The sequence below is a fragment of the Melampsora larici-populina genome (genome assembly GCF_000204055.1).
Source record: "Melampsora larici-populina 98AG31 unplaced genomic scaffold MELLAscaffold_60, whole genome shotgun sequence".
Lineage (NCBI taxonomy): Eukaryota > Fungi > Basidiomycota > Pucciniomycetes > Pucciniales > Melampsoraceae > Melampsora > Melampsora laricis-populina.
Window position 1 is genome coordinate 193,927 of NW_006768824.1, and position 18,524 is coordinate 212,450.

The 18,524-nt window shown below is 38.2% G+C and overlaps 4 protein-coding genes across 4 annotated transcripts; 1 reads left to right on the forward strand and 3 right to left on the reverse strand.

Annotated features, from left to right (window-relative positions):
* Positions 1 to 3,992: 3,992 nt before the first annotated feature.
* Positions 3,993 to 5,696, forward strand: MELLADRAFT_93707 (uncharacterized protein; the record flags this gene model as incomplete). The annotated part of the gene is made up of 5 exons (XM_007416368.1): positions 3,993 to 4,426; positions 4,491 to 4,519; positions 4,608 to 5,288; positions 5,366 to 5,478; positions 5,553 to 5,696. 5 exons carry the CDS (start codon positions 3,993 to 3,995, stop codon positions 5,694 to 5,696), a joined length of 1,401 nt encoding a protein of 466 aa, XP_007416430.1.
* Positions 5,697 to 6,278: 582 nt separating this feature from the next.
* On the reverse strand, positions 6,279 to 9,325 carry MELLADRAFT_93708 (uncharacterized protein; the record flags this gene model as incomplete). The annotated part of the gene is made up of 5 exons (XM_007416432.1): positions 6,279 to 6,461; positions 6,540 to 6,802; positions 6,882 to 7,097; positions 7,186 to 8,649; positions 8,716 to 9,325. The coding sequence occupies 5 exons, from the start codon at positions 9,323 to 9,325 to the stop codon at positions 6,279 to 6,281; spliced, it is 2,736 nt and encodes a 911-aa protein (XP_007416494.1).
* A 643-nt stretch (positions 9,326 to 9,968) lies between these two features.
* Positions 9,969 to 13,265, reverse strand: MELLADRAFT_111982 (uncharacterized protein; the record flags this gene model as incomplete). Its single annotated transcript, XM_007416431.1, has 20 exons — positions 9,969 to 10,076; positions 10,170 to 10,233; positions 10,301 to 10,405; positions 10,475 to 10,500; positions 10,590 to 10,609; positions 10,689 to 10,753; positions 10,849 to 10,926; positions 10,997 to 11,180; positions 11,375 to 11,417; positions 11,482 to 11,745; positions 11,824 to 11,852; positions 11,924 to 11,972; positions 12,049 to 12,080; positions 12,148 to 12,213; positions 12,294 to 12,372; positions 12,455 to 12,527; positions 12,604 to 12,676; positions 12,750 to 12,774; positions 12,876 to 13,025; positions 13,098 to 13,265. The coding sequence occupies 20 exons, from the start codon at positions 13,263 to 13,265 to the stop codon at positions 9,969 to 9,971; spliced, it is 1,701 nt and encodes a 566-aa protein (XP_007416493.1).
* A 1,399-nt stretch (positions 13,266 to 14,664) lies between these two features.
* MELLADRAFT_93710 (uncharacterized protein) lies at positions 14,665 to 17,841 on the reverse strand (the record flags this gene model as incomplete). The annotated part of the gene is made up of 20 exons (XM_007416430.1): positions 14,665 to 14,684; positions 14,730 to 14,824; positions 14,868 to 14,972; positions 15,046 to 15,071; positions 15,176 to 15,216; positions 15,274 to 15,338; positions 15,429 to 15,506; positions 15,574 to 15,694; positions 15,794 to 15,859; positions 15,935 to 15,977; positions 16,048 to 16,286; positions 16,403 to 16,460; positions 16,619 to 16,650; positions 16,717 to 16,782; positions 16,860 to 16,938; positions 17,019 to 17,133; positions 17,174 to 17,246; positions 17,314 to 17,338; positions 17,453 to 17,590; positions 17,674 to 17,841. 20 exons carry the CDS (start codon positions 17,839 to 17,841, stop codon positions 14,665 to 14,667), a joined length of 1,653 nt encoding a protein of 550 aa, XP_007416492.1.
* Positions 17,842 to 18,524: the final 683 nt, after the last annotated feature.

The following is an 18,524-nucleotide window of genomic DNA, read 5'->3' on the forward strand; positions in this document are numbered from 1 at the left end:
AAGAACTTCAATAACTTTTGCAATTCTGCTCCAAATAACTCTATTTCTGGTTCATTCAAAAGCTGAACTATTCTCCTTCACACTTCATAATGTTAGTAAGGTGCTATCTAGTCATTTAAACACTCTACATATGTTCAAACAGTTCTGCATGAATAGCTCTGTAGGATCTTTTTTAGACCAGCTACAGATGTGATGTCTCAATGAAAAATGTAGAGGAAAGGCTCACCTTTTTAATGCACTTCAAATCGAGTGATTTGATTCAGAACTGCAAGAATTATTGAAGTTTTTAGACCACAAAATATTGTCTTCATACTCATGACCCAAATTTCAGGTATTGTTACATGTGAGTTTTTGATGATTTTCAGCGTTTATTGTTAGTACATAAACCAATATCTGTGTGTAAAGTACAAAAAAATACTCATCATGACGCCCCAACATCTAGGAACAAGGTGCATATTTTTTCAGATTTTTAGCTCTCTTCCTGTTGCCTCAGGACTTTTCTATGTCAGTAGTTTTCTTTACCGCCCGGTAAAGATGACATTTTGTGTAGTGCATACTGCTGAGTCAGTCCCTGGCTTCATCCATAGCTCTAGGTGAGGTTTTGTTGTGGTATTTAACAATACCACGTTTTCAGGCTGTGTGTGTGTAGACTGGTTCTTAATCAAATTAAAGTATCTCAAATAAATCAAGATGTCAAGGACTTCTGCTTAAGTCAAGAAGTCTCTTACCTCACTCACAAGATCAAGACAAGTTAGTGCGTGGCAAGTTATTGACAAATGAGGGTGTTATTGAACAAATATCAGGTTGCGGTTAGAACGTGTAGAGTCTTTCTTTCCTAATTGGGAATAGGTTGTCTGTGACCTGTGATGTTTTCTCTTTTTCTTTTTGTTTATGTATGTGTGCTATGACTGCTTCTAGTTGATAAGGAACCTTGTACAAGTTAGTTTCTTCCCTCATCAATGAAACTTATAATTTTTATCTTTACTCACGTTTTACCACTTTGCTAAATCTTGCCCGTATCATGTTGTTCTGTGCACAGGTTTGTCTTCATATTTTCTTTCTCTATCTTTCTCTTTACTCTTACTAATCTGTGTGTGTGTTGTGTTAGGTGTGCAGTCTTTTTACGAGCTCCTGTGAAGCTCTGTGGCTTGTGCCGTTGTGCTTACGCTAGACCTGATAACCCCAGGTTAGTATCATCATTGAAGAAACTTATAATTTTTATCTTTACTCACGTTTTACCGCTTTGCTAAATCTTGCCCGTATCCTGTTGCTCTGTGCACAGGTGTGTAGTCTTTTTACAAGCTCCTGTGAAGCTTTGTGGCTTGTGCCGTTGTGCTTACGCTAGACCTGATAACCCCAGGTTCTCATTCTTACAAACGGCAAAGCCATTGGCTTCTTTTGGTTCTCAATACTTTACAGGTTTAATCTGTCCTTGGAATTCCTTGCCACCGTTCATCTGTCAAATGATAGAAAGAGTGGCAATAAGCAAAAGCAGAAACTGGCAGAAAACATGAGAGCTCTCTATAATCACATGAAGTGTGATTCCGCAGGAGCTCAAAAGTCACAAATTACAATTCTGACTGAGTACCCCTTATAGGAGCATACCGGGGTCCTGATCCTACCCATACCTGAGATGCCAAACCCAAACTCAATTGAGCCACCAATTAGTCATTGATCACTTTCTTGATTAATAATCATAGGGGGATGTGGTGATAAAAGCATTTGCCAAGATTATGTTCAATAGTTGTCCAATACCATTTACTCCAAAAGTTCATGTTTTGCTGGAAAATCGGGCTGGCGTGCATGGTGAGCTGTCACCGTTTGAGAGCGTGCAGGATGATACACCTTATGTGTGACATGTGTGTCTAATTTGTTATGTTGATAGACGTGCGTTGGTGGAGGTGCTCTGACCGACCAATCCAATTAGGCACCAAACGGGACAAACCCTCCAACCTTTTCTCTGGATTCATACGTATCAGTCATCCCCTTCCGAAACCCAATCATGCAAAGCTACAACACTCATGAGTCATGCTGAGTCATCTCGTCAAAGCACAGTCAGATTGGGTGATACTTTACAGCCGTGTTTGAACAAAGATGTGTTTGTTTTTGAAAATCCTGTCACGGTCCAAAACCCGGTGTTTGTCTCTCACTTGGTTCTATCTCTCCGTTAATTTGAAGAGTAGAAAAACAATCACACTTGCCAAGAAGACTTTTGTTTGGTTTTGCTCGCTGCAGCGGCAACTTTCTTTCAAAAAGAATGATCAATCTTTCTTGAAACGGTTGTACCAATACTTTTGTGGCTCGTAAAGGTGACAGGTGAAAATGGAACACCGCAAGCAATACGCCGAATCAATAGGAGTGTTCAAAGCTGAAAACTTCATATTTTGAAAGAGATTTTGAAGCAAAAGATTTTGAACCGTGATTGTTGTACAGAAAAACTGTGATTCTTGTCCAGATATGTATGGGTGTATCTTGAGCTTTGGAGTTTGCTCAGGTTTGCTCCACTTCAAAATCATAGGGGGGCACATCCATACTCAGTGATACTCCCTTCTGATCATATCTGTACGAGAATCAATGTTCATCTGTACAAAAATCACAGTTCAAAATTCTCGCTTCAAAATCTCTTTCAAAATGTCAAGTTTTCAGCTTTGAACACTCCTAATGTCAAACTTTCAATAGATCTTGATTGAGATTGATTGGCGTTAGTCAGATGTCAAACTATCACGATTAACTTTTTCACAGATCCTTTTCATCCTTTCACAGCCTTTCTCTTTAGTTCCTTTTTATCTTGGCTCTTTCACAAACTAAGCCGAAATCTGGAACTAGCAGGAACTACATATGTAGAGCAGGTCTAACGTGCGAACGGCGATAGGAAAAGACAACACCTTTCTTCTCAGTTGTCTATTTATACACACTTCAACTTCTTGCAGGAATCTAAAGTCCATTGCTTGCAGTCAGTTGATCTCAACTTCTTTGTGGATTCCTAAATTCTATCTTTCCTACGTTTCGATTTGCGTTAACTCGTACATAGGAGTGGTTTCAGAATTTTTGGGTTTAAGTGTAAGCAAAACTCCGAACACATTCAATTCTCCACCACTTACAGCCACCTGAGACGAACGAAGAAAAAAAAAGACTGAGTTTTAAGCTGATTGAATTCAGTTTGGTTTATAGCTTCTTGCATCACTTCAAGTTCAACCTTTGCTTCTTTCGGTCTGCAAGATTCACCATTAAGATTTCATCCTCAAGCTATTCGTTTACAGAACATTCTGGAGATACGTCTTGGAACTACAAGTGAACGAAAGGAATTTAGGGTCGACCAGATATACTTTATAAATTCTTTTTACAATAAAGTTATATGAGATTTTGTGCAATTCGAGATTGTACATAAGTTCTTTACTTTAATCACCACCTTCACTGTGTTTTCCTTCAAGCAATCAGCAACTTTTATCTCTCATGAGTTTGACCATCTTCGACTGATGATCAAAGCTGTGTCTACATAAACAAAGTGAGTTGAAATTAATCTGGTTTATCAATCGGACGATACGAAAGGATACCCTACTTTCCTCACTTCAGTCCCCCCCCCCATTCTTTCATTACTCCCTGCGTCATCAGCGATCCCATAAGCGAATATACCACATTGTAGATCTAACCTTGAATGCCGTTGATTTGTTTTATCTTTAAAAGGATTTGCTCAAACTTTTATATAATCCTCTGATCGAGCTCACAAGACCTTCGCCCCTTTATCCATCTCCTCGTACGTCAATGGAATTTCTTTTGATTCATCCATATCATCTTAATAACTCGTTACACAGCTCATTAGGGTATCACATGGCCTGTTCTTCCATCGGCTTTAACGTTCATCCAAGCTTACTACATCTTGTATCCTCTTCTTCATTACCTTTCGTCGAAAGATAACTCCAAATCAACAATCAACACATCAGAATAGGCTAAAGTTTGAAACATTTTCCACCAAATCCCTTCACTCTGGCCATATGGCCTCATCAATTGAAGAGTGGAGTGCGCTTCGAGCTGAGTTAGTGAACACATCAGCTCCAGAGCTACCTAATCCTGCTCGATCGGCTTGTTGGGCACTTGTTGGACTATCACTCTTAGGCGCCGTACTTCACTTTACAACTTTTTGCGTCTCTTGGATCTCTCGAAGTACCGAACGTCGTTTCTTCATCATCAATGCTCTTGGTTATCGTCGACCCATCTTAGCCAACATTTTTCCAGTGGTTTTCTTACTACATGCCCTACGTGAGTATCCTACCATTCATTTGAAAAAAAAGGTATTATCTTCTAGAAGCAGTGACTTATGTAGATATTTCCTTACAGTCAACTTGGCCGCCATTACTAGTCTTTTAACAGATTTGTCCTCTTCGCGTTTCCGAGGTCGAACAAACGCTATTCAAGGAGCAAGTTATAGGTGAGTCTTCATATAGAATAGTGTCTTTTTTCACAGATATTTAACTCTGTTATCTTTTGACCAGCTTGCTCATCTGCGCTGGACTATTCAAAGGTGAGTCAACTAGCATCATCAAATTGATATGATTTTACAAGATCAGGGTATTGATCCAATTTTGATCTTCAAATATGTCAATTTTCAGTATGGGACCTTGCTGCTCGTTTGCCTTCACTTTCACCTGGTTTTACATCTTCAAGACCGTTCATCAAACCAAACATACCACCAAAACTATGCACTACATTCACCTACATGAGTTTTGCAATCGTCATTCTCCTACCAGTACCTTGCATCGTACTTACCTCTACAGCCATTGACACACTCGATTCCATCACACCTTCACTCATCACGACCATTGATGTGATCCTAGCTACTATTAATGAATCAGCTGTTAATGTAGCAACCCAACAAATCGAACAACTTGAAATAGCTGCTGAAACATTAGCAATCCATACTAGAATGTTATCAGGATTACATCTTTTATTTACAACCGTCACTTTAACTGGATTTCTTGTGACTTGTTTTGCTCTGACTAGATCATTACGTGGTCAAGGTTATTTGTTTCGTGATAGTTTAGATTATCGATACGAAGTAGCAGCTGCAAAGGCAAAAGCTTCTGGTCTTACTTGTTTACCACCTGCTCATCTTCCTGGTCGTCATCATCATAATCATTCTACCACTGAAACTCCATTATGTGGTCGAGGTGAACTTGCTGCACTGGCTTCTAAATATAGTGATCTTCATTCAGAAGCTAGTCAATTACGTATTGAAGCTATCCCCATTTGTATAGTTGCTGTTTCATTCTTGGTTTTGGATCTATGCGTCGGTTAGTTATTTTTTGAAAGTCTTCTTGATGTTGATGTGATGACCTTCTGACTTAATGTTTTGGTTTCTATGTCTTAGTCACTGATGCGTTCAAGTATCCAACTCGAACTTCTCTTGGCTCTATTCTTCTCATAGCTATCCAATGGGCATCATGGAGTTGGGCCGGTATTCCAGGCCCATTACTTGCAATGGTGAGTATCACTTAATAACCAACCACTATGATTTTATTTGATGCATTTACTAACATCTTGGATATCTTGAACAGTATACTTGCATCCAAGCTTGTAAACCTAAACCAGCTTCAATAGAACCACCAGTTATGGACGAATCAGTTGGGCTTGGTAGTTTAAGTGATATTCATCAAAGACCTTCAGTATCAATCGATCAACTTTGTTATCAAAAATGTTAATCTGTTCTTGATCTTGAATAATTGAATTCATTCAAATTCATTTGAAACAAAAAAAAATTGGTTTGAAACACAAAAACAAAAAAGAATATAATTTATATATGAAAACTTGAAGAAAAGGATTTTAATGAATTAATGATCAAGATTTCTTTTTACATCACTTGATTTGTTTTAATTTTGATTTTATAACTGAATCTTCATTTCTAAATGAACGGTTATTTCAAAGATTGATGTTTATTTTATTTTTTTTGCTTGAAACATTTGAAAGAAGAAGAAAAAAAAACAATTTTTGGTTTCAATTTTGGAAAATCAACTTTCTTGTATACATTAATTTATCCACCATCACCTTTTAATTTGTTTTCGTTTTTGAAAATCTGATTTGTATGTGAAATGATAAACCAAATGTGGACTAACCTCATTATACAAAGTGTAATTTCATATAAATAGAAGTCTATGATGTTTGCTCGAGTTCAACTTAGGTCTCTCTCTATGGCACATAGATCAAATCAAGAAATGAACCACATTGCTAAAGCAAACAAAGCTTCATAATCCTAATCTCCCAAATTAAATTGATTACTATACAAATCATAATGCTAAAAGTGCGAATCGTTGACCAGGTTTGACACAACTAATTACAGTTTGTTTAGTAGTATCTACTTCTTTATGATCGTATTTAAAATCTATCAAGATTGGAAACCAAAGAGATCTAATCCTAATTAAAAACTTAATCACTACTTCAATCACTTCCAGATTTTTCCTTTTTTCCTTCTAAATACAAAAAAAAAAATAGATCATCAGTAAAAGGTTTCATGTGTATTTAATTTGATTCTCGAATGATAGACTTACTGCAAATTCTAATCGAGGTGTAACACTTTGACCAAGGTATCGGATTAATTCGATTTCAAAGTCTGATAGATTCTCTATCACCGACGTAAGACCATTGAAAAACTCCTCTAAAACTTTGCTCACTAGACCTTTCTCTTTTTCAGCTCCAAGTCGATGAGGTCCTAAACCAGCAAGAGATTGGGCCACGAAATCTATAGTAGCATACATCCCATCACTTGGCCAATTATCCAATGTTTTTGGATCATGTTCTCTTTTCAAATTCACTACAAAGAGAAACGTTAGTCAAAAACGAGTCATACTTGATGATCCAACAAGGGTACCACATGAGAAAGTTTGACGTACTAGAATCAGACGTGTAGATTTTAACAGCAGCTTGAGCCGTGCTTGTAATCCAATTTGAGAGTGAATTTGAAGCAATTGAAGCCAATCGGATTTGAAATGGTTTAAATAGATTGTGAACTCCTTCTGTATGAGATAAAGCAAGATACGTCATAAAGCTCGTTTCAGTTGCAGAGATCTGCAAGGCGATATCACCGATCATCACTTCTCGTGATAGATCTAACAAAGAACAAAATCACATCAGTTGCTCAAGTTCTATGCAAGGAACATTTCCAGAAGAAGGAAGCCAATGTTGAGCGCCACATACCATTCCATATATCTTCAGATTTTAATAAGTCATCTAATCCATCCACCAATCCATTCATAAATTCTTTAGCCAATCCCACATATTTTTCAACCTGAATTTCAAGATTTCCATCTCTCCATTTCTCGAAATCATGTTTCAAAACTTTACCAACATCTTCAAGATTACCAATAATGATACCTTCACTTTCACCAAACCTACCTTCAGTTCTTTGACGTATAGATTTGATCAAGGTTTCAAATGTTTGATGATTTGAAGTTTCAAGTAATGGTAATGGATTTGAAAAGATCCATTCTTTTCGATTAAGTTCACCAAGATTAGGTTTGAGAGTTTGAATCGAATTTAATGTATTGGTTTTAAGTTGGTTTAATTTCAATGCATAAAGTGCATCAAAACGTTGACTTAGAGAATCATGAATTTCTATATGAAGTTTAGTAATGAAATCATTCTTTAAAGGTTGTAATGTAGTATTGATCATACTTCGAAATTCCACTAATTCACTGGTTGATTGAACACTTTCAAGTTGTGTATGAATCGCTTTTAATAAATCATTATGACTAATTTGACACCATTCATTTAGGAAATCTGGCATCTTGTCGCCTACACTAAGAATAACTGGTTCATCAAGAGAAACCGGGATGAAAGGTGAAAAGGTAATCACAGATTTCGGTAGGTATCGCATTGATTGGTGAGCATTCGGTAGCATTGAGATTATAGAATTGAGTCGAATGGTATCTGAATCATTCTTTTGAGGTTTAGAATCAAGTGTATCATTTTTTCGAGATCCAGAAGGTTGTGGAGTAGTATTACTAGAATCTTGTATAGCTTGAAGAAGTCGAACAAAGTAGGATGTTGAGCCAGCGGTTTCCTTTGGATCAACACCAAAGATTTCAAATGTTTGTTGAAGTGTACCAATCACAAGACGGATAGCATTCCGAATTCGATCTGTCCATAAATCAGGTTGAAGTGGTTTTGAAGCCAAGATAGCATTCAGACTAGTCCTTCGAGCTTGTAGAAACAAAGTAGCAGTATCCATCAAACTGGTATTGTCTAATAAAAGTATTGCTGCTAGTGCTGATGCAGTCTCATGACGATTAACATCCCATCTTCGTAAAAATCCACGTGCTCGCCATGCAATCTGAGGTGCAAGTTGTGCCAATGCTTCACTCTGTCGTACCACGATCGGAAAGGTTTTGCATACTTCTCCTGGCTCAGTCGTACCAGTTTCATCCCATCTACCGCTAGTCAATTCACTTGAGATAATTCGTCCTAACGCATCGAAACGAGCTGCTGAAAGGAAATCTTCTCGTTCAAGAGACCGCCAGATATGTTCAGATAATACGAGGATGAGCTTCACTAGGGTAGCTAACGTATAAGTGGTACGAGAAGATGGACCGGTTGATGTAGAGTATATGTGCCCTGTTTGATTAAGCAATACGTTAGTATGATGATCTGAAGGAAGACTCTCTTTGATAATCGATCACTGAACCAATTCACAATCAAGCCTTCAATGAATCATGAAGGAAGACTAACCTGCCTCTTTTCCTCTTCGTTTCAATTCTGATTTATTACATAATTCCATAGAATCATAAAGCATTTCACAAAGACTAGAAGAACTAGATTTCATTCTAACAATAGCATCAGCTGCACCTAACAAATCACGATACCTTTCTCCAACCATCTCACGTAATTCTTCTTGTTTCTTTTCGGCATCTGAACGAGCACGTTGAGCGATCAAACGGATTTCACGTATCGTAAACGTTTGAAAAAGTTCATCGGGTTCTTCAATCGTTAATAAATCTAATTCTTCTGGTCTACCTGAAATCTTTTTGATTGGTATATAATCATCTTCTGTGACTGTACGTGAATGTGAATGATTAGAAGATGATCGATCTACTAGGAATGGACGAAAGCCAGGTTTGTTTGAAGTTCGCATATGACCTGCATCAAGTCTACGTTTGTATGCTTGATGAAATGGAGTTGAAGTTTGAGGATTCGATCTTGAATCAGATGGAGCTAATGAAGTAAAAGAAAGAACTGAAGGTCTTGATCTTAAAGCAGTTGGAGGTGGAGAAGTGTTTGAGATTGAAGAAGCTGTTGGTTTTGATGGTGAAGGTTGATTTGGAATGAAGTGGTTCGACATCGTCTTGAAGTTGTAGTCATCAGTCGAAATTCACTCAATCCATTTTACTCAATCAACTGTATCACAACTCACATTTCTGGGTGTATAACTGTCTCAACCGGATCAACTTCCACACAACGTCCCTTCAGAATTACGATACAAACATCCACTTCTTCCCTTTCACTCCTTGTCCATCAACACCTTCACCAGAATATGCACGGTACATTTGTTTAGAAGCATATTGAACTCGCAAAGAGAAACCTTTTCAACTCGTTTCAATCTGACAAAATCAGGTGTTTTTACTAGTCATAAAGATTTGTTTATATGTTCATATTTAAATATTCAAAAGTAGCTATAAATACACAAAATAATCTTAAACAATTGATAAAGAGGTACAAGAATAATTTATCTGACAAAATCAGGTGTTTTTACTAGTCATAAAGATTTCCTTATTTATATGTTCATATTTAAGTATTAAAAAGTAACTATAAATACACAAAATAATCTTAAACAATTGATAAAGAGATACAAGAATAATTTAACAAGAATGAATAATGAATGTAACACCCAGAATAAGTATCTCAAAACCAGTGAGATAGATATAAGAACAATTTGATAGAGTACATTAGTTATATGTAATGAAAACAGACACTTCGATTGCAATTCAAGGCTTCAATTTAACCTCTTTATCAAGAACCACCATATCACGTTTTTCAGGATCACTGTTCTTACCAGACTTCACAATTATGACTGGGTGAAGAGCAAACCTTGCCTATGATGAGATCAAACATTTCAAAGGTAAAAATGATAAAGTTAGATCGAATGTATAAAAAGTATGATGCATACTGAATGAAATCTGACGTACCCGTAATTGTGGACCTTTGATCTGTAAAATCGGAACAACCAACAAGAAGAGAAGAGTAACAAACCTGTTGATCGGAAAAGTTTATCAAAACTAACGCTTTCGGTAACTCTCATCTATATTTCAAAACTCACGCAGCTTCACATCCGAATGTTTCCAAGGCACCTCGTGAGCTAGCCCATTTGATTTGAAAGTATGGGACCGCAAACCCTCCTAAAACTCGACCTTGGTTCAGCAAGCTATGTTTATAAATATTTCATACTCAGTGATTCTGTTGTCAGTAAAGTTTAGTCAAACTTTTAGCTTACGCGGAGATCTCTCCAGGAAATGGAAACTTTTGGTGGTAAGAATATGTCACAAAGTCAACTTCATGTGCCCTTTGTTTTCGGCAAGTTAGATAGAAGGACAAATTGATCAACCTACCGTATTGTTTGCATAATTCACTATCAAATCAATCAAACCCACCTCCAGATCAGATGTTGAAATGTTATGTTGTATATTTTCAAGAAAATGACGACTTACAACAAGCCACTGTGGTCACCATGGTAGCTACCTCAGCTAATCCCCATCCAATAACAATAGCCGCCCTGTTTAATCAAATAAAAAAAAGTTCAACGTCAATCAAGTTCCTAGTAGGATATTGTCAGATCGGCGGGAAAAGATTTTTGAAAAGAATACTAACACGCTCAATTTCTCTTGGAAAGCCGCTCCAAGTAATATTAAACCTCCAACATACATTGGTAATGCGATATAAAGGGTCCTAATAAATCATCCAGTTTAGAACACATGTTCGTGTGGGTTTGATGATCAAGGATTGAAAAACTACCCACCATAATCTCATTTCAGGTTCAAAGACACCAGAGTTTCGGTGGGTGAGACGTTTAGCTATCGCATCGTTTATGTATCGTCCCATCAGCTCTCCAATAAATACCGCAACCACTGGAGTCGCGTCTTGGTAGTTGAAGTACCAAGTTCGAAGGACAAGAAGGTAGTCCCAGTTAGCTGGCTGTTTCACTGTTTACTAGTCCTTTGTTCTAGGAATTGTTGGTGCAGAAAAACTCTCACAGATTGAAGATGCTATGATTGTAGATAATCCGAAGCCCAATGGTGCCGGAGAGAGGACGAAGACAACTGAAGGTGGTAATAAAAAAAGGTATGAGCATTGGTTTTCCTTCAATACGATTTTTACCAAGAGGATATCAACTTACTGTTGGTAACATTGATCCCGATTGCAAATCCAAACATTGCACCCTAATTATTACAGATATTCATCAACAAATCCAAAAAGGAACGATAGCTGATCAAATTCACAAACCAAATAAATAATGATACCCATTAGATTGGGTCTGGAAAGCAATTTGATCATTGGAGTGATAGCCTGCTTCCATGTTTCACGATCATCCGAAGTTCTATAGCCAGCGATACCGATCAAAGTTTCGAATCGAGCTTTGAACCCGGTTGCTGGGATTATGTTGTCGTGCGAAAATCGATCGTAGATGGTTTCTTCCATGTATAATGCTATGACTATCACCACTATAACAACGTACATGCATGCGATCCAGTAAGCCCATCGGTAAGACTAATTTCAAATCATTTGGAATATTAGTTCAAGATGTCTTTTTCGAACGCCGGAATTTGATAAATTTCATCAACTCACTAATGATGTGACCAGATATCCGAAAAGCCCTGTGTGGATATCAGAAGTGTAGAGTTAACAACCCAATGTCCAAGAAATCGATCCCCGCAATTTGACTTACATGGCGAAACAAAGGGCGAAGCCAGAAATCCACAAGTCCAGAGGTTTAGCTGTTGATGAAGTGTATCGATAGGATATTAGATGAATTTTGAAGGGTAGGTGAATTTTTGAAAGAAAATTACTGACCATACGAGCTTGTAAATGAAATGGATATAAATCTATGATTACGTGTTGGTCAGAATTTGAGTCTTTCTTAGAGGATAAGTGATCAGGAATAAAACCTACCATTGATGACATACAAGCCCATCACTTGTGGAGCAGTTGAGAAGAATGAATTCAAACATCTCATTGCTGAATCAATGACAAAGACCAAAAACAAAGTTAGTAGAAAGATTCAGCTGAGGTTTTAAAAATTGATAAAAAGGACTGACCAGCATATGCAGGTAGGGAGGGTGCTACTGCACATCCAATCAAGAAACCAAGACCGATTAATTGTGACCAAAAAAGAATCTAGGAAACAATCAAAATGGTTTCAAGAGTCAATATTTGATGAACTTTGTTGTGCTTTGTACCAAGAAATCTGATCACATACAGGAAGTCGTCCATAACGCTTAACGAGAATCACAGCAAGAATTCCACCAGGACCAAGTAAGAAGATAGACCAACTATAGAAATAATCAAACCAATCAGAATGGAAAAGAACGTATATATGTGACGAAGAAAATAAAAAGGAAATCATACTTTGTGGTCAAGTCATTGATTTCACCAGGTGTAGAATTAAACTCCTTTGCCAAACTGAAGAGACATGGAATACCTATTGCATTAAGATTTTGTGGCTCAATCAGCAATCATTTGTTTTGGCAAAAAAACGGAGAATATGAACTGACCAATCGCACTACAAAAGTCTGGCACCTATGTATTACAAAGAACGTAAATGAAATCATTAGGAATTCGACATTTAAAATGATGTGTGTCAAGTGATTTTCAAAAACTCGGGTTTTCATTGCACTTACAAAAGAAGCCATTGTGAGGATTATAAGATGAGCCGTTTTCTTGCGCGAACTCCAATTTTGAGGATCATCAGGTGAATGAGAAGGTTGAGGCCAAAGGACGATTTGTTGAGTAGCATCCAATTTCAACTTTCCAGCCAACTCACTACCATACTATTTGGTTTGGACATATGTATCAATTCAACTGAACTCCAGTCACATGAAGGTAAAGTGAAAGATGCCAACCTCAGCTTCCGCCTCGAGTGGATCGACAATGATTTTTCCTTGACCACTAGCATAGGATAGATTGAGATCTAAAATCGTCTTGGGGAGCTTGCTTGCCTTCAATGTTTCTGTTTCTGCGCGTCTGAGAGAAGCCGGTGTGAGTGGGATTGTAAATATTTCTGAATCCATTCGTGTCTAAATTTTTATGTATACTGCACGGTTCTCTTAAGACGCGTAAAGAAGGAAAGGTTATGGACGAGATATAATGAGATCAACAACAACCTGGTTGCAGACGAATTAGAAAAGGAGTTATTCGATAATTAGCGGAAAGGAAACGTTCCAAAAGATGGCTTATAATGGAGTGGAAGCTTGCGTTGACAGAAGTGAATCAAACTTTGACTCGAGAAAAAGTTGTGTGATCAATTCGTTCAATTAGCGAGCCTCAAGGGAAAGACGCCTGAGGGGAAACGTGAAATCAGAATGCTTCAGGTGGCCTGGACGAGTCAAGGACGAATGCCATTGTACACCGTTTCTTGAATGAAGATTCAGAATGAAGGTTGTCTAGAGTGAGACGAGCCTGGCGGTTCTCGATGACAACGACAAAACTCTTCAAATTCCTTGGACTAGACGAATATCGATCACTGAGACCAGCGTGCCACTGCCAGGCCATCGAATAACCAACAGTGCCAAATTCAGTTTGATTTGTAAGTCACTCGTCCAGAATTTCATTATTCTTACACATCGCCGAACCGCTCGCCGACATGAAGCTTATGCCTCAGTGGTTCATCGTCGTGAAGCGGTGCGGTTCGAGTTGAAGATGCGTTAGAAACCGATGAAGGCGGTCTTTCGAATAGAGCAGGGTTGGAAAGCAGTTACTCGATTCGGCTGATCAGTTTATGATGGGAATGGGGAAGTCTGAAGCACTTGAGTTCGCTGCGCAGCTTTCGAGCACAATTAGACAACTGTATCAAGCATTTCAGTTGTTTTTCTAATTCACTTCGCTATCATCACCAGATTCTTGAAGATGGCATGTGGTGAATTAAATTTCCTTTTCTCCTGACCCACATTTACAACCTTGTTCTGCAAATCATCGTCACAACTACAAGTCCTTTACACGGATTAAAGGGATATAAATTTAAAACCTGCTGATCAAGGACCACGCATCTTTGGTGGCTCGACCCACTTGGTTGGACATAAAAACTTTTGCCAATAGCTGGACAAAATGGTAAAGAGCCTAACGCAAAAGAAATTTCCTTTTTCTTTCAGGTATTACATCCCGCAATCAGTCTGGAGCGTAGCTACCATATTTCAAGACGTTAATTTGAATCCATAACCAATCATAAACAATAAACATACAGCTACATGACACAGAAAAGAACCTCAAGGATATATGAACTATCAAAAGAGAAAATCGATGAAATCTGTCAGTGTTCTAATGGAACACTCATTTATGGGGATTGGGGCTTTGATATCGGCTCTTTATCAAAAGCACCTGTACCAAGTTTTGCAGAATCACGGTTACTTCTGGACCTTACAGTTATTGATGGTTGAAGGGAAAACTTAGCCTGTGATGAAGAAAAATTGCGAGTTAGACAGAGGCTATAAATTCTCATTTTTTTCTGATTCTGATACATAGGTAAAAATTTCACGCACCCTTAATTGTGGCCCCTTTATTTGAAGAACCGGAACAACTAACAAGAATATACCGGTAGTGATCCTTTTTGTCCCAGATTAATTCGACATCAATTCTTCGAAAACCTAATAATTTAGCTTGTTTGATTTGAAACTCACGCAGCTTCGCATCCGAATGTCTCCAAGGCACCTCGTGAGCTAGCCCATTTGACTTGAAAAAATGGGACCGCAAAGCCACCTAGAACTCGACTTTGATTCAACAAACTACCCCCACAAGACATCCAATGCAAATTATTAGTTCTGTGTTGCTTGGATTATAGTACAATTTTGAGCTTACGCAGAGATTTCTCCAGGAAATGGGAACTTTGTCAAGAAAAATAGATTCACATGGTCAATTTCATTCTGCTATGATTTTGAGAAGGCGAGTAAAATATAGAAGAAACCACATTCTCGTCTAATCAGCTTACCGTGTTGTTTGTGTAGTTCACTGTCGAATATGACAAAGCCGCTCGCAGTCAGCGTTCGAGAGGATATTTGGAGTACATTTTCAAAAACAATAACTCACAACATGCCACTGTGGTCACCATCGTAGCTACCTCTGCTAATCCCCATCCGAATACTATAGCAGCACTATCGGACAATTAAAATCTTGTATCAATTTCTTTTGTTTGAAAATTATTGCAAGCCGCAAGTCTGAGGACAAATATAAAGAATACTAACACGCTCAATTTTTCTTGAAAAGCGGCTCCAAGTAGTACCAGACCTCCAACATACAATGGTAATCCAATATAAAGTGTCCTATGAGATTATACATTTGAGACTAACTATCTTCATTTTTGAAATCATTGCATGAATAGACACTGACCATAATCGCATTTCCGGTTCAAATACACCAGAGTTTCGATGTGTGAGACGTTTAGCAATCGCATCATTTATGTAACGTCCCATAATTTCTCCAATAAATACTGCTATTACTGGAGTCGCGTCTAGATTATCAAAAGTCGCCGGTTCAAACGTCATATTTTTTCCGTTAGGTTATTATCTCAATCATGGTACAGTCTTTAATATATGAAACATTCATTTACAGAGAGAAGATGCTGCGATCGTAGTTAATCCGAATCCGAATGGTGGCGGGGAGAGAACAAAGACAACTGAAGATGGAAATGTGAAAAAGATAAGAATCGGGCTTCCTCAAATATGATTTGCTGAAGAGGTGATAGACTTACCGTTGGTAACGTTGATTCCAATTCCAAATCCAAAAACTGCACCCTACATAAGACATCACAAAAAGTAATCAAAGAATGGCCAAGAAAGTTGAAAGCTGAATGAAGCAACTAACCAGATAGATCAGGATCCCCATCAAATGTGGTCTTGCAAGCAATTGGATCATCGGAGTTATAGCCTGTCTCCAGGTGTCTCGATCACCAGCGGTTCGAAAACCGGTGATACCGATTAAAGACTCAAATCGTGCTTTGAAGCTTCGTCCTGGCACTGGTTGGTCTTCCGAAAATCGATCGTAGATAGTTTCCTCCATGAAGAGTGCTATCAAAATGACCACTATGCCCACGTACATGGATGCTATCCAGTAAGCCCATCGATAGGACTAGTTACAGACCATGGGAATATCAGTTTGTGCCAGGCTTTTTCTTGGATGCCAATTTTGAAAAGTCAAATATGCCAAATGTTAGACCTACAATTTTGGATACCAGATACCCAAATAGCCCTGTGAATCGACATTGTATAATTAGGAACCTCATGAATTTTTGTTCTTCAATGATTTGACTTACACGGAGAAACAAAGGGAGAAGATAGAAATCCGCAGGTCCAGAAGTTCAGCTGATCACCGGTCAGGGTAGACAGAATGTTAGACCGTTTATAATGAGGCCGGCTTTACTTAGAGGACCACTGACCATACGAGCCTGCAAATGGAATGGATAGAGGTCTATGATCCAATTTTAGTCAGAATTCATCGATATGTGAAGGATACATCATCGGGAATGTAGCATACCATTCACGACATACAAGCCCATGACTTGAGGAGCAGTTGAGAAGAAAGCATTCAAACATCTCATCGCTGAATCGAGGACATAATCAAAACCAGGATCAGAAGAAAGGTCCACATGGGCTCTGACATTTATCAAAAAGACTAACCAGCAAATATGGGAAGTGTGGGTGCTGCTGCACATCCAATCAAAAAACCAAGACCGATCAATTGTGACCAAAACAGAACCTATGAATATGTCAAAAGATAGATTTAATAAATTCAAATGTTTCTTTGTTCTGGAGATCTATTTCTTTTTGGTCACATACCGGAAGCCTTCCATAACGCTTAACAAAAATCACAGCAAGGATTCCACCAGGACCTAGTAAGAAAATAGACCAACTGATTGATCCAGAAATGAAACAAATCAGAGTCTCCTTGATTCTGAAGAGGGAAACAAATAAGAAATTAATTGAGATTTTACTTTGAAGTCAAGTTATTGATTTCGCCAGGTGTGGTATCAAACTCTTTTGCCAAACTGAAAAGACTTGCAATACCTATTTCATTATCATTTTTGAAGATCAGCGCTTCATTTGTCTTTCAAAAAGTCAAATTGAATCTTACCAATTGCACTACAAAAGTCAGGAACCTGTGGCAGTGCACATCCCCCGAAAGAAAATATCAGATGTGATTATGGATGAAATCATTCACGCAAAAATATGCGTCCTTTGATTTTAGAAATATAGCATTTGATACGACATACAAAAGAAGCCATTGTGAGAATGATAAGATGAACGAGTTTTTTATGCGAACTCCAGTTTTGAGGATCGTCAGGTGAATGAGAGGGTTGAGGCCAGAGAATGATTCTTCCAGTTTTGTCCAATTTTAACTTTTGAGCTAACTCAGAACCAAACTATCGAATTTAAATATGCATATCAGTTCAGTTGGGATTGAGTCACAGGTGGTAAACTGAAAAGTGCCTACCTCGGCTTCAGCCTCGAGTGGATCGATGATTACTTTTCCTTGACTATTGGCATAGTAAATGTTCAGATCTGAAATCGTCTTTGGAAGGTTTATCACCTTGGTCGTCTCTGTCTCTGCGCGTCTAAGAGTAGTAGGAGAGAGTGGACTTGGAAATATTTCTGTGGTCATTATATCGTGTCTGGTATATATATACTGCGATTGTTTATAAGGTATACACGAGGTGAAGAATGGAAGAATATTGACGAGGCAACTACAAATTTGTTTGAGGAAAATTCAGAGAATGAGTTTGACAAGTAAAGACTACTGAAGAGAAAAACTTGCGGAAGGTTGATTGGAGTGGACGTGATACCTGAGGTGATGAAGACTACGCCGTTATATGATGACAGAGTCGGAAGAAATTCTGACTGGAGCACTAGTTTTGTGATCAATCCAAAAAAGAGGAAAATAAGGCTAGCAAGGAACGCCAAATCAGATTTGCTTTAGGAGACCCGAATGAGTCAAGGATGAATGTACACCAGTGGTTGTTTCTGATGCAAAGGTGGATAGATCAAAACAAAGATTGTCCAGAGAGAGGAGGCTGGTGGTTTCTCGATGAGAACCACAGAATTTATCAACTTCCTGGGATGATACTATAGTCTTTGTGGAAATCGACCACCCAAAGTAGGGCTCTAGGCCATCGAATAAACAAATAAACCAGGAGAAAAAAGGAATGAAACGAAGGACGCGTGCTTTCAATCAACTTTGATTCAATTCGATTATGCGCGTCCTGTGTTCTTTCTTTGTGACATCACCAAACCTCTCTATATCACTATCACGCCGCTTATGCATCGGCTTGTGGTTTACACGGATCA